General features: G+C 49.2%; 1 protein-coding gene across 1 annotated transcript in view; it reads right to left on the reverse strand.

The window, feature by feature from the left end:
* FRMPD2 (FERM and PDZ domain containing 2) overlaps positions 1-15,483 on the reverse strand; it is a 123,461-nt gene that overhangs the window by 28,983 nt on the left and 78,995 nt on the right. Inside the window, exons 16-20 of the mRNA XM_046652200.1 lie at positions 9,161-9,371; positions 4,143-4,243; positions 2,315-2,407; positions 1,517-1,624; positions 1,308-1,424 (exon numbers count right to left, since the gene is read on the reverse strand). Of these exons, the coding sequence (XP_046508156.1) occupies positions 1,308-1,424; positions 1,517-1,624; positions 2,315-2,407; positions 4,143-4,243; positions 9,161-9,371 (630 nt within the window). The remainder of the gene's footprint in view (positions 1-1,307; positions 1,425-1,516; positions 1,625-2,314; positions 2,408-4,142; positions 4,244-9,160; positions 9,372-15,483) is intronic.

The following is a 15,483-nucleotide window of genomic DNA, read 5'->3' on the forward strand; positions in this document are numbered from 1 at the left end:
ACCTGATTTACAGGCATTGTGGGAAATCCATCATCTAAAATTCCAAAGTGAGACCGTGGTTTGAGTTTCGCAGAGCTTGGGTGCCAATTTTTGACATCCGCCATCACACAGGCCATCCTTGAACAACACTGAATTGATCCCAGCTCGGCTGTATTGTGTTTCCTGATGAAAACGGATGCTCCTTTCTGTCCTACCTGAGCCAAGTGTGGAGGAAAATGCAATAAGAGCTAAAATATTGTGGGAAGAACAGTGACAATGCTGGCAAACTCAACAGAGACAGTGCACAGGGGCTGGTGTTGCAAAGTGCTAGGGCAGGCCCCCAAATCAGTTCCAACCACAGGATGAAAGGTGTGTGGCTGAGGCCCCGGCTTTGCCATCTCCTATCTCCCCACGGCTTCTGGACCAGGGGCAACTACAACACATGGGAAAGCCATCTGGCGATGGCGTGCACATGTGAAAGAGTGCATGGTTTTCATCAGGCAAGGCAAATGGGGTGCCCACATTTAGGATCTAGAAAATGCTAGCTGGTGTGACGTGAAGCTTTTCTATACATAAGGGGAAACTGTACAACAACCCTGGAGCGTGAAGAGGAAATCCACAAGCCTGGATTGCAGTAGTCTGCTGTTAAACACAGGACCATCCAGTCAAAAAGCAGTGGCGTTGCCCAGTAACTGGGAGGGAAGGGGAGGTTAACATGCCCAATCATCTCCATCAACCCCCCAATCCTGCCCCAAATAAGCATAATAATATTATGTTCTGATATAGGCGACTGTTGCTCTTATCTAAAGGATGAAAAAAAGCTTCTTAAAAAAAAAACACAGCTTTACTCTTAGTTGACCTTTCATGCCCTGTCTTAAGTAAGAAGAGCATGCTTGCTATGCGAGTTCAGCTCAAGAACACTAGCCTTGTCTCCTTCCCACCTGATTGCCACACCTAAGCCCTAGCTATTAGAAATGCTGGAGCGGTCACTTTCAAAAGGACTTGCATGACAAAGAGTGTCATGCAAGACATGTAGACAAGAAACAATACAACGGTTGCACTGGCCACGTCTAATCAAGAACCAGAGCAGGCTGCACCCATTCGGAAGGACAAGCAACGGGAGAGCCCACTGGCCCCTGAAATTGCTGAGCTTTCTGATCTTTGCCACGATACTGCTTCTCAGGAAGCCACCACCACGAGGAAAGCAATGCAAAGCCCTTCATGGACTTAAAAATCCATTACCCATCTTACCACTTAATCCAGGGGTAAAAATGCACCCCTGAAGATAAGGGAGACTCTCCAGCTTCTGAAACCAGGTTAGGACATACCTTTTGACTGAGAAATGATTAACTCTATGTTGTCAGGAGAATTCTGAATCATTCTAACAACCATGTCGAACGTGAAGCCCTCCAGGCTGATGCGATTCAAGGCTAGTATCTGCCCTCCTGGAAAAAGAAAACATCTCAACAATGCCATCAGGGAAATAAGAAAGAGCCGTTCCTCAAAGCAGTGTCTCTGGCAATTCAAAAAGATGTACCTGGTTTGATCTTTTTAGCTTTTTCAGCTGGTCCCCCAGGTATAATAGAAGATATAAAGATGCCAGGGTCAACTTCATCTGCATCTTCTCCCTCATTAATGACAAAACCTGTAATCCAATGATGTTTCATAAGATGGGAATGATTTCACAGCTCAGAGAGGTTAGGTTATTTGCTTGAGATCACACAGCTACGATGTGGCAGAGCTGATGTTTGTACTAGGCCCTCTGATCCTCTAACAGCTCTTTCTACTCCTCCATGACACACGGACAAAAATGGATTGCCCCCCATTAGTCAGGACAGTTAAGGCCAGGAACGCAGCCCATCAATGGGCACTGGAATTTTCTCTAGCAGATAATCAGAGATAGGAAAGGGTTAATTTTTAGTCAAGTATCTTGTCTCAGTGTCTTTTTTTTATGTGTTTTTAAAAGTCTTCAAATGCAGTAAAGAGTAAGAAGTGAAAATATCGACTCCTCCTCTCCATCACTAAGAATCTAAAAATACTAAGGAAAGGGTATTACATGATACGAGGGGAAAAACATCTTTTTCTATCTTGTACTTACACTCTCAAGATATGCACCCCTGTTATCAGGTCTAAAAGGAAAACGTGGACCCCAAAGTCCCATTGTTCTTTGTGGACACGTAAAGGGAGGAAAAAGCAGAAGTGATCACTGAGAAAGACAAGTTGGGAGAAGTGAGGCAGGAAAGGGGAGTAGAAAAGTCGGCGGGAAGACAGCACACATACACCTGCCTCCCCCGCCTGAGGGAGAGGCTGGGGCTCACCTGCCGGGCCCTCTTACCAAAACCACGCCGCGGATCCCGGGTCAGGGTCACATGCACGATTTCTCCGTCCGGCTCTGCTGGGAAGCTCTTTCTCCTGTTATTCTGTGGCCCTGGAGGGAAACAACATCCTGCATTGTGCTTCTCCCCCAAATTGTCTGAGACCTGATACAAAAGGGGTGAACACTATGTCACACACACACACATGCATGCACAATCCTGGGGGTGGATCATGCACACATGCTTCTCGTGAGCCTCACTGGTCAGAGCTGGTCACGTTCGGGCTATGAGAGCAGCGGCAAGTGCAGGCGACAATGCTTGTTTTCTGACAACTTGCTACAGCCATTTTTTTCTGCATTGGTCTTGGGACAAGACAGAATTTGGGCGGAGAGGTACTTGCTGGCAGTGAAAACTAAAACCACAATTAGAGCACAGAGATGAGACAGCAAAGCCTTCTCCTCTAGGGTCTCCAATAACCAGAGAGTGATTTGGCCCCACAGCCCAGCACCGATGCCCGGAAGGGCTTCTCCCAGCTTAGGTCGTGGCGGAGACCCACAGCAGAGCCCTGAGGCTGTTCCAGGCCAGCTGGAGCCCTGGGGTGGGGCACTTCAATGCTGCTCATGGAGCTCATGGGAAAACCCAAAATGGTGACCCACTACCCAACACTTTCCACATTTCTCCTTCCCCCAGGACCATGGTGGAACTGGCAGACAGTGGATGGTAAAGAGCCACCCAGTGGTATTCCAGACCCAATGCCCAGGCTTAATGCTCCTCAAGTGTAAATATTTTCTCCAGTTCTGGAATCTCTTTGTCTTTCTGTTCCATTGGGGGCTTGCCTGGAGGATTAGGAGAGGGAAATGCTGCCACCGCGTTTTCTGGTGGTTACTGGGAGATGATATCTGGGCATGCATGAAGAGTTGTAACTAAAGTAGGTGATGCATTTTTTTAACTGTCACCAGACATGGACCCTAAGCCACTTCTCCTGTCCTGCCTAAACTCTAACCTCTGTGTTTGACCTAATTCTCTTGCCTTCTTGCAAGGTGCAGGTGTTCCTTTACTTAACACCTTGGGGCCTTGAGTTTATGCAGTTTCAGCTCTATTCCAGGAAGACGCTCTAAGCGACAACTGCCTAGCACCCAGATGCTCTGAAACTGACCAGACTGGCCCAGATCGCAACCACGAGACTGACACCTGCACAGACAGGTGGGGAGTTGGACTAAAGTAACCTGTGCTCATTAACATCATAACTTCCCCTCCTCTGGGACGGGGTAAGCAGCCATTTTTAGATCATGCGACATATGTAGAAGCATGATTTCCAACCACGCATGTGCAAGCTTACGCCTGCCTCTACATGCGACAATGAAACCTCCCCTTTGAATATTCATCCTTTACCCCGAATAAAGATACCCACCTCCCTGTGCTTGGGGGGCCATAGCTTTGTGAAATTATTCCCTACCATTTCCATTTTTCTTTGCTGCATGCTGCAAAGAAAAAATCTGCTTTGGGAAACAACTACTTCTGGTGCAGTTTGATTTAACTCCCAAGAAGGGACCCACATCTGGTCCGGTAACATAATCACACTTCTGCACAGCAGGCATTCCTCATGCTGGATCAGAGCACCGGGAATCCCCACCAGCGCTGAAATATTTCAGATCCACATGCCCAGCCCAAGCTGAGGGTGCACTGTATGCACTCTTCCTGACCATAAGGAGTTTTGAAAATAACTTTAAAAACCAAAGGATTGTGAACACTATCAGGGAAACAAAATGAAGTGGTGGCAAAAGATTTAAAGCAGCATCACATGTAAGGTTTCCTTTACCCCACACCCGGCCCACAGCCTGGCCCCACCTGTGCACGTGCTCTGAACAGATGGCCCAGAGAGAGGGTCACAAGTCGTTGGCTTCTGGATCAAACAGATGCTCTCCAGCCGCTCCCAGCCAGTGCAGGGGCTGCAGGGAAAGGCGACAAGATGAGATAAGACGTCCCCTAAATGTCCTGGCATTTCTGAGTATGGATGGTGGCCTGTAGAAGGCAGCCCCAGGCCTGATCAGCCAGCAGACAGATCCCATGAAGGGCTGATCTGGTCATCAGGAGTGGATCAGGAAGAATGGCTTTGGGGTCTTTCTGCCTTCACAGGGACCCCGGAGTCAGCTGGGCCTCCTAGGAACCTCCCACTCTCTTTCCTTCGGGCTGAATATGTAGCCATTCAAAACCTCAATTTCCTTAACCATAAAATAGGAATAATATTCCTATTTCCCAGGCTTGTGACGGCACCAAAAGGAGGCAGAAAGTGTAAACATCGACACCTTTAGTGGGTCCTGGTTTTTCATTGTTTGCTTTTGATTTAGCTGGGCTGGGTATGCCCCAGAACCCCCACCTAAGCTGAGAACAAGAACCTTTCATGCAGGCATTCAAATGGTCATCTAATAAACAAAGAATGTTCTAGGCCCTAGGATAATAATCAATTAAGCAAGAACTCTGTCCCACCCCCAGGGTCAGCTCTGCACAAGATAAGCTACATTAGGGATGAGCAAAATAGGGAGTGAGAAGCAAGAAGCGATGCAAAGCCATGGGTGCTCAGAGCCCTGGAAAAAGTGGGCACCAGGTCTCCAGGGTGGCCAACCATTGGGACAGGTTCAGCTGCCCTTCGTTACCCAGGCTGTCCCCAACCTCAGTGTGCCCACATCCACCCCATTGCTTCAGGCATCAGGACCACGGCAGGGGATGCTGGCACGTGCCCCTTCCCACGGAGACTCTCGCTGTATCCCTGGATTGGTGATGCCAGTTGCTCTGGGTACGGAGCCTGGCACTGTTAGAGGGTCCAGAGCCAGAAAGGGAAGAACAGGAGCAATGGCGGAGGGAAGGCGGGTGCAGAGGCGAGGCGCGAGCACAGAGCCATTCTTTGGAGACTGGGGAAGCAGCCGCACTCTGACTTGGCTCCACTTTATACTGAGCACCTCAGAAGTTCAACCCAAGTTGACTGAGAACCCACTAAGTGTCAGGTCCCGGGCTGGCAAGGCTCTGAGGGTGAAGGTGGGGCAGAGGTGGGCCCCGCCTTCTGGGAGCTTCCAGCCCATTGTGGGATTTTGAGGGGTGGGAGGGTGCCATTTGCGCCATGCACAGCTGACCAAAGGAGAGGCGTTGGCAGAGCGCTCCAGGGTTCAAGGAAGGAGGTACCCCAGCAGTCCAGGAGGGGCCAAGAAAGGTGACGGAGACAAGTGGCATTTGGGTGGGCCTTTGGAGAGAAGGGAGGCCTTCCGTCTCAGGTTCCTACGGTCCATGTGATCTGGGCTACACATGCAACCCTTTATTGTTTAAAGAGGATAAGGACTGGCATTTACTGCAGTCACAAAAGGACAGACACTGAAGGATTCCACTCGTATGAGGTTCCTAAAGTAGGCAGATTCAGAGACAGGACGCAGGAGCGTGGTCATCAGGGACTCGGGGACCAGGAACGGGGAGCAGCTGTTTGATGGGTATAGTTTCAGTTTTGCAAGATGAAAAGTTCTGGAGACGGGCTGCACAGCAACATGAATACACTCAACACGACTGAACTGTACGCCCAAAAATGGTTACGATGGCAAATTTTATGTTGTATGTATTTTACCACAATTAACATAAGCTTTTGAAAAGCTAAAACAGAAAATGGCATATGCTGAAAGCCGCCACATGCTGGCCTCGGGCGTGTAGCTGTCCTTTGGAAGTTTGCTGTTTAACAGGACAGACAGATAAACGCATGGGGACGTTGGGGAGGAGGGGGCGCAGGGGGCGCTGCTGTAAATGGAGTCAATGGCATCAAGGAGCCAGCCCTTTGCTGGGGCAGTCGGTGGCCAACTGCTCAGTGGAGGAGGGAAGGGCAGGGATTTCTATCAGGCCTAGCACCCCACTGGCACCCCTGTCCTGAGAGGTGCTGAGTAAAGAACCGCCCAGGAGTGACACTGGGGGTGCAGCCCCATCTCCTCAGTGTCAATGTCTGCGTGAGCTCCCACCCTTCCTGCCCTGGCTCTCAACCATCCAGTCACATGCCCTGGGCTCCAGGCCAACAGCACGACGTGCTCCTGCCCTCACAGGCCCTGTGCTTGTCACCTCTGTGAGCACCAGGAGGCAGGGTCTGCCTGTCCTGCTCACCGCTGACTCCTCAGCACCCAGTTCAAGGCTGGGACACAGCAGCTGCTGAACTGATTGCTTTAGAAAGATGAACTGGGCCTTTCCATGGAGTTCCTGCCTGTCTGCCTCCCTCTCACCATGCCCACAGCCTGCTGGTGTCACCTCCCCCAGGCAGCCCTCCCCCCTCCCTTACTGGAAATAATAACCTCACCCTCAAGGGAGCCGCAACGCTGTGTCTGTGCCTGCCTTCAACATTGAACCCACTCTAGCCCCCTAACAAGGGTTGATACTCCTGCCCTAGAGACTAGGGGCGGGGTCACCAACATTGGGACACCCACCACAGACTCAGCCCAATTGGGGTGGGTATTACTGTTATCACCACTGGACAGACGAGGAAACTGAGGGACAGGCCTGTTACACAGCTTGCTCAAGATCACACAGCACTAGACAGCTGAGCAGGTATTGGTCATGGACTTCAAGACCCGGGCTCACTCCGGAACCCTGTCTGAAGGGGATCCTGGGCTGCATCATCTTTGCCCCAGCCCCAGCAGAAAGGTCAAACATCATATCCACGTCACAGAGATCAATGGAGCCCAGCGGACATTAGGCCGTGGCCCACCCCAGACTTGGCCACCGCGATGGTGGGTGGTTCCATGTGAGCCCAGGTTCAGTTCACGCTGAAAACATCCTGCCTCAAATTCAGTCCTCTTTCTGCCCTAGAGCTTCCTGTCCATGTGGGGTGCCCTGCAACCCCACTACCCTCACCTCCCCCAAAAGTATAGGAGAATTAGTATCTCCCACCAACAACCTTCCTCCAGGGGGATGGGAGCTGGTACCCGAGTGTCCACCCTACTGTCCTTCAGACGGACGATTCTGGAAGGCCTTCTACACACCTTTCATTGGAACTGAGCACTGATTTCCCAAAACACTTACCTTGAGGACAGCATCCCCCGTTTCTTTGACTTTCCCTCCTTCCCCGTCTCATCTCCCTGCTCACTACGCTTCCTGGCATCGCCTCAGCAAAAACCACCTGCACCCGAGTCGTTGTCCCAGGCTGTGCTTCTGGGAGCCTTCCAGACAACTAGAGACCCCAGACTCCCCTTTCCATATGAGGGTTACTAGTAACCCCTGAAGTGAGTTAGTGAGGTTGTGAAAATTGGGCAACCGTAAAGTAAAATTAGAGCAGAGCTTACTGAGCTCTCCAATTCAGCTTTCTATGGAGAAGGCTGGCCGCCAAGCAGTGCCGCAAAGCCCCCACTGTGCACGCCCAGTGGCAGGTCACGGGAGCCCCACCATCCTCAGGAGGGATATTCTGTAGTCAACATATTCTCAAGGTGGCCTTGAGTCAGTCACGGCTTTTAAATCATAAAGTACTCTAAGTTTGAATGACAGATCAAAGATGGTCACCAATCCTCTGACCCTCCTACATTGGGAGGTGGAGTCTGTTTCTGCTGCCATGGAATCTGTGCTGACCTGGGACGACTTTGACTAAGAGTATGGCAGATGTTGACGGTGTGCCAGCTCCAGGCCCGGTCTTTAAGAAGACTGGCAGCTTCCCCTCATGCCCCTAGAGCCCTGAGCCGCCATGCAGAAGCCTAGCTACCTGCCTGGAGGCACCATGTGGAGAAGGCCAGAGACTACACAGGGAGTGGAGGAGCCCAGCTGAGCTCCCAGCCCAGCCGTCCCCACCAAGGGCCCAGACACGTGAATAATGCTGTCTTGGGGCCTCCAGACCAGACTTGCTGAGTGCCACCACACGACCCCACTCCATACCACATGAAGCAGAAGAATCACCCAGATAAGCCCTGGCTGAATTTCTCACCCAGAAAATTGTGAAAGAGAAAAACAGAATGGTTGTTGTTCCAAGCCACCGTGCTTTGGGGCAGTTACACAGCAAGAGACAATTTCGCTTCATCACTATTGACTGAGTCTGCAGTGTGTGCTGATACATATTTACATCAAAAGAACTTGAGGCAACGATCTTCTAAGAATTGCTTTAAGATACATAGATATCACAGTTCAAATGAGTCATCGTACCCTCTCATCAAAGCAGACGTATAACTCGCCCAAAAAACAGCTCCTTCAGCAGCCCTCACTGGTCACGTGTCATCTGTGAACCTGTGCTATTTATAGAACTTGCAGTGGAAGTGTAATCCCACTTCTAGGCTATTTTGAAATCTATGGATCATCGTGTGATAATGCAAAGTTGTATTTATAAGCTCGTTATTTTCACTTGCAAATTAAATTACAAGCACCCCATCAAGAGAGAAAGTAGCACAGTGTGGAGGTTAAGAGCAGGGGCTCCAGGGCCAGCAGCACACGTTCGAATCCCAAACCCTCCATTTCTTCCCGTGCGGAACTGGGAGAACAGTAGAAGTACTTCCCAGGGATGTGAGAGTTAAATTAGTTGATGTGTGCAGGTGCTTAGGACAGTAACTGGGCTGTGATAAGACCAAACAGGCCTATCACAACTTGTGTATTTTGTCCTCCTCAGTTTCGTGTTATCACCTAGTTCTTTCTCCACCAAAACATAGAAGCCACGTAGGAGCGAGACGGGAAGTCTGCCCTATAGCAGTTAGCAGAGATTTCACCCCTAGCTTGCCTTCAGGAAATCTCTGGAAATAGCTGATAGGTATCCAATGAATGTATACTTCCCTTAAAGACCTGACATCCTCTAAACCATTTCTTCAGGTACAGATGGCTCCAGAGCACCAAGTCCCTGGCGGTTTGGGCCCAGAGAGCAGATGTGTCAAACTCACCTGGCGCCAATTCCTCGCACCCCTGTCTCCTTGCTGGTTTCCACGGCGAAGTCATCCAGGGACGCACGCAACAGGCCTCCTGTGGCATCCTCCAGCCTGGGTGCAAAGAGTGTGTTCTCAGAGCGCGACAATCTCTGAATCCAAGAAAGAGGCTTAGGCTGGGCCAGGTGTGCAAGACTCAAGTTGGCCATTTGCACATGCTTATCATGGTCTGAAATTTGGGAGATGAGACAAACATAAATACACAGCCGAATGATGCTGGCTCCCTCGCTCTCATGGCAGCAACACATCACAGGCTCCCAGGCTCTGTTCTCGCTTTCCTTTCTCTGCCCTGAGAGGCCTGCTATTTTTCCTCCTGCTACCTCGTGGCGTTCCTGTGATTAGCCTGAGAACACAAGTCTTCCTAATTTGCACTCGCTAATGAAAGAAACCTCAGAAATACACGAAGGAAGAGACGAGATGCTCTCCCTCCGCCTGGAGCTGACAGCACTTGGAGGCAAGGTTGTGATGGTGCTAACCCAAGATAATTCCCGGGAATGTCACAGCGCCAGCACAGCCTTGTATAAAATTAACTGCCACCATCGGCTCTGCTCGCTGCCTTCACAAAACTGTCCTCGCAAATCCTCTGTAACACACGGGTCTGAAATTTCCAGGTCATGCTCTGCCCCGTGGAACACAATCTTTCCTCTCCACACAGCTTAGTTTCCCTGATAATAATACTTAAGTTAAGGTCCAGTGTTCTGACATATCAAAATGTATCAGATGCCTGGAGTCCTCCAGCGTTGACGCTTCCCTCTCTCCCTTCATGCAGGAGACGTAATAAATGACTCTAACCGAGTCCCTAACTTGAGACCATGGACGTGAGTGACTCTCACCACTACTACCCATGTCGTTCATAAGAACTTGGGATCTGATGGAGTCTATAAATTAACTAGCTTTATACAAAGCCCAGTTTGCATTTTGAAGAAGGAAAATGATGACTATCTTGTGACCATCTGTTCCCTGCTAAAAGTGAGAAGGAAAGAATGCTCGGGCAATGGTGCCTGTGCGGCTGCAGATTTGTGTGTGTGTGTGTGCATGAGCATACATCCAAAGCGCAAGGAGCGTCTCCACTGCGAGCATGCCTGTGGGCATTTATTTCCTCAAGCAGACGCCCCCTCTCCTACCATGGTGGCTGGTTCATTGCCAAGGCTATGCCCACTGAAAAAGGTAGGCTTTAAAATACTTCTGAGATCTTTCTGCATCTATGAAGCATTTGGTATCATCACTCACATATGGTGGGCAAGGAAGTAAAGAGCATCTAAGGAATCTGAACACAACCCACAGCTTTTGCACAAATTCCACAGCATCTTACTCCAGAGCTTGGACCCGTTCAGACGCAGAGCAGCAGCAACGGTCACATCGACACCGATAGCTCATATGGACTGATGCTCATTAGGTGCCAGGCCATGGTAGGCACATTTTCTGCACTGTCTCATTTCATTCTCACAATAACACTGTGGAGTAGGTATTATTACACCCCCTTTATAGATGAGGAAACGTGAGGCTAAGAGAGAATTAATTTGCTCAGTGTCCCAGGGCTAGTGAGGGGTCCAGCAGGACTCACACTCAAGCCGGCTGACTCCACAGTCCACACCCGAAAATCAAGGTGCCAAGGACACGGAGACAAAGACAGCAGCACGGGAGATTCGCCTGAGGCAGGCTCAGCCTTCTGATTGCCAGGGCCCCAAGGGACAGTGACCTTGCGCTTAATTAGGTGGATATTAATACCCACGGGGGACATTCTGGGGAGAGATGGCAGTGGCAGGGTCTCAGCTCAGAAAGGTTTAGTGGGTTCGAAGGAAGCCTTTGTTCAGAGGTTGGGGGAACAGAAAGAAGGCGCTGTCCCCAGGGGAGGGGGGCTCATGGAAGGTGGCAGGGGATGGAGAGCCCCAAGGGCCTGGGTTCCAGGCAGGACACTGTCCCCAGCAAGAAGCTGGAGGGCATCAGGGCTGTGAGGAGGAAGCCGTGTTAACAGGACAGGGGCCACCCGGCGAGGTCAGGTTATGAGGGCACAGATGTCAAGCACTTATGTCAGGCACTCAGCAGGGGGCTGGCCAGCCTGGTGGGGAGCGCCATCATCCTCATTAGGCCTCAGCTTAGTGGGCCTCAGCTGGGGGGACAAACAGTGATGGAAGGATCAATCAGCACGTAGGAGAGGCAAGAGTAGATAAGCTTTCAGGAAGGGAAGGAAGAGCTGCCAAGAATATCCCAAAGCCACTGACGCACTGAGGGCAGTGGATGGTTTCTGTCCACTGGCCATGGTGACTCACAGCATAGCTGCGGCTCTGGGGAGGTAGCTGACAAATGTCCGAATCGGTCTGGATGGCGAGGGCTAAAGTCTAAATTAGTTACAGCGTTTCAAGGGCACATGAGCATCCAGAGCCAAGGGCCGTGAGGAAAAGGAAAAGGGAACCAGGGGGAGACTGGGGCAGCCCACTGCAAAGCTGCAGAGTCTTACAGCTCATGGAAGGGCTGAAAGTGTTCCTATAGCCCTGGGCCGCCATCTGAAAGAGCCGAGCACTGGCCCCTGGGCCCCTCCCCAATGCTGACGGATCCTGCCTGGTTTAGTCCTGAAATTACGCACTGCTAAAAGCTCGGTGATTTTTCTCTCTCCCCAGGGAACCAAATATAACCATAAAGTAATATGTCTGTTGAGGCAATTCACAGAAGAATGACTAAGAAACATTTGGAAAATGTTCACCTTCTCAATGATAAAGAAATGCAAAATGAAACAACAGTGCGAAATCATTTTTATCTATCCAATGAACAAAGATAAACATGATATTATCTATCCCAGCAAGGAAGCACCGAGCCAGCAGGAGATCCTGGCATGTGAATGACGCTCAGGGAAATACAAGGGGCTTAAAAAACCCCAGCCTGTGTCCCAACAATGACATTTCTGAGATCCAGCATAAAAAAATAATACAGAATACCGAAACATTTTTTTCCAGTGACGCAAAATTATTTACAATGTTAAAAAATGAAAAGCAAACTTAAAACCAAAATAGGGGAACGATAAAGTAAATGACTGTATTTCCACACTAGTCATCCATTCATTCATTCAAAAGACATGTATCGATCACCTCTCATTCTTGCAGAATCAGGCTTATCTTGGTGGTCTGAGCCTGGAAAGGGACAGGAATAGCACTGCAGGCAGAGGCCACACTAAGCACAGGGGTCCCAGAACCTGAGCTGTCCTCATGTGTTCAGCAGCCTGCAAGCCAGCAGGCAGTGTAGCTGGAAGGCAGAGTGGAGGAGTCATAGCAAGAAGTAAGCCAGGGTTGGGGCCAGACGCGCCATCCTAAGAAGTCTGGGCCTGTCCCTGCAGACAGCAGAGAGCCACTAACACATCTTCAGTGTGGAAGAACATGAGTGTATCGGTGCTTCTGAAAGGTCACCGTGAAGGCTGAGAGCAGGGTGAGTTAGAGGGCACGTGACTCCCAGCAGCAAGCCCACTGGAGAGCATTTGGTGACAGCTGAGGTGGGCAAAGAGGGTGTAGGTTCACACTGTCCCAGGTTCTTGCGGGGGGGGGGGGGGGGTCTCAGTTGAACAGGCCAAAGATCATGGAGGAGGGAGTTATAAGAGAGGATGAGAGCAATCGTGGACATGCTGAGTTTGAGGACGTATAGGGCCATCAGATGGAGGTGGCCAGTTCTCAGCTGGATGCAATTACTAAAAATGGCATCTGCAAAGAGGGTTTGCAATATGAAGAAACTTTTTAAGAGGCAAAGAAAAATTGTCTAATTTTTCCAAAGAAGACATACAAATGGCCAACAAGTACATGAAAAGGTGCACAACGTCACTAGTCAAATGCAAATCAAAACCACAACAAGATACCTCACACCTGTTAGAATGGCTGTCATCAAGAAGACGAGTAACAAGCGTTGGTGAGGATGTGGAGGAAAGGGAACCTTTGTACACTGTTGGTAGGAATGTAAATTGGTGCAGCCACCATGCAAAACAGTTTGGAGGTTCCTCAAAAAGTTAAAAATGGAACTTCCATATGATCCAGCTATTCCACTTTTGGGTATTTATCCAAAGGAAATGAAAACACCACCCCAAAGAGATATCTGTACCCCCATGTTCTTTGCAACATTATTCACAACAGCCAAGACATGGAAACGATCTAAGCGTCTATCAACAGATAAACAGAAAATACATATATACACAATGGAATACTATTCAGCCACAAAAAAGAAGGAAACCCTACCATTCGAGACAACATGGTTGGCCCCTGAGGGTATTATGCTAAGTGGAATAAGTCAGACCGGGAAGACAAATACTGAAAGTTCTCACTTATATGTGGAATCTAAAAAAGCTGACCTCATAGAAAGAGAGAGTAGAGTGGTGGTTGGCAGGGGCTCGGGGAGGGGGAAATGGGGAGATGTGGGTCAAAGGGCACCGACTCCCAGCTGTAAGATGAATGAGTTCTGGGGATCTAACGTACAGCATACTCATCCTAGTTAACAGTACTGTCTAATATACTTGAAAGTTGCTAAGAGAGTAGCTCTTAAATGTTCTCAGCACAAAAAAATACGGTAATTATGTGAGGGGATGGAGGTGTCAAATACCTTATTGGTAATCACTTTACAATATATAAGTGTATCAAATCATCACATTGGACACCTTAAACTGACATATTTTGTATGTCAATAATATTTTAATAAAGCTGGAAAAAATAAAATAGCATCAACCCAGCCAAAGAAAAATTGTCTAAAAGAATCCTTTTACTGGCAATGTTAGATGCCTGAAAATTCCTATAATGGTGGAATTTGCAGTGTGAGAAAACAGTATATTATGAGCAAAATAGGCTGAGAAGGACTAATTTCACAAGTGGGCCTGTGGAGTCTTTATAAATATTTTATGATCGCTGATAGCAGGCGATAAAAGCAATAGTGATGATGTTTCACACTATCTCGCCCATAGCAGGTAAGATATAGTTGATTTACATTTATCATCTCCAGCTCCCTGGAGACATCCTGGAACCGCCACCCTGAGGTTCAATGAAATATTTAGATACTAATTTGGTTTTACTGCAAATAATACGTCACCTTTATTTTCTGTGTTTGGTTCTGCATCTGAACGCTCAGAGATGTTGCTTCCTGGTTGAGGCCCCATCCGGGGACCCCACGTGAATTGGCTGCCATCAAACAAAACCCCCACCAGCAGGAGCTGCCGTGACTACTCACACCAAGCATCGAACGCCAGGCAGGGAGCTAGGAACATCACACACGCCGTCCCGCTGGAGCGCAGTGCACGGCCAGGGTGCTCAACGGAGGACACCAAGCTCAGAAAGGGCAAGTGAGTTGCTCAAAGTCACGCAGCAGGTAAGTGGCACTGTCCCAAGTCTACTGGACTCCAGGGGCCACATTCCAAGCCAAGGGTTCTCAAACTTTTATGTGCGACCAAATCACCTGCGTTCTTTTTCACATGCAGCCTCTGGTTCAGTAGGTCTGAGATTCTGCATCTCTAGCAAGCCCCAGGTAACGTGCATGCAGAGACCGCTCTGTGAACACGAAGACTGAAACCGCTGTGTTATATTCTTCCCTTTTATAACCAAAGAAGATAGACTGCTTAGAGATCAACAGCCCGTGTGAGAAACCTAGCACTCAACGCCAAATCTCTCTGAAGATTTGGCGCATGTCCTAAAGCGCATGTTCCGGCAAGTTTCGGAAGGCGGTCCGCACGGGTGAAGGGCGCAGGCGCCCCGCCCACAGAGCTGCAGGTTCAAATCTCAGCCCCGCACCAACCCGCCAGCGCGTTACTTCTCCAAACTTCAGTTTGCTCCGCCCACTAATAAGGGTCCCTGCCTCCTTGGGCCGCAGGACAACTGCCGTTTGAGAAATCAGTATATCACGAACATAAATGAGATAATTTGCGTAAGGACTTGGTGTAACGCCTGGGAAGAGTACCAACAACAATGACAAATAGTTCCATAGCACTTTCTAAATACTCAAATCTTAACTCTCTTATGTAATGCATAGCCTCATTGTAAGTAATAGTGTCTTTCCTAATTATATCAGTAATAGATGTTCACTGTTGAAAGTTTGATAAATACTGAAAAAATACACAGAAGAACACACAATCACCCTGGCACACCTAACTCACAAAGGTGGGAACAGACCCACAAAGGTGTTTTGTCTCCTTGTGATGCCCAGTCCTGGACCCGGTGTAGCTTATTTGCATATTCTTTCTTTCCTGTTTTATAACGTTAAAATTAACCAGATTGCTATAATGGTGTCCATACTCGTGCTATCCAATGCAGGAGGTACATGTGGCC

Source organism: Equus quagga, chromosome 2 (assembly GCF_021613505.1).
Source record: "Equus quagga isolate Etosha38 chromosome 2, UCLA_HA_Equagga_1.0, whole genome shotgun sequence".
Lineage (NCBI taxonomy): Eukaryota > Metazoa > Chordata > Mammalia > Perissodactyla > Equidae > Equus > Equus quagga.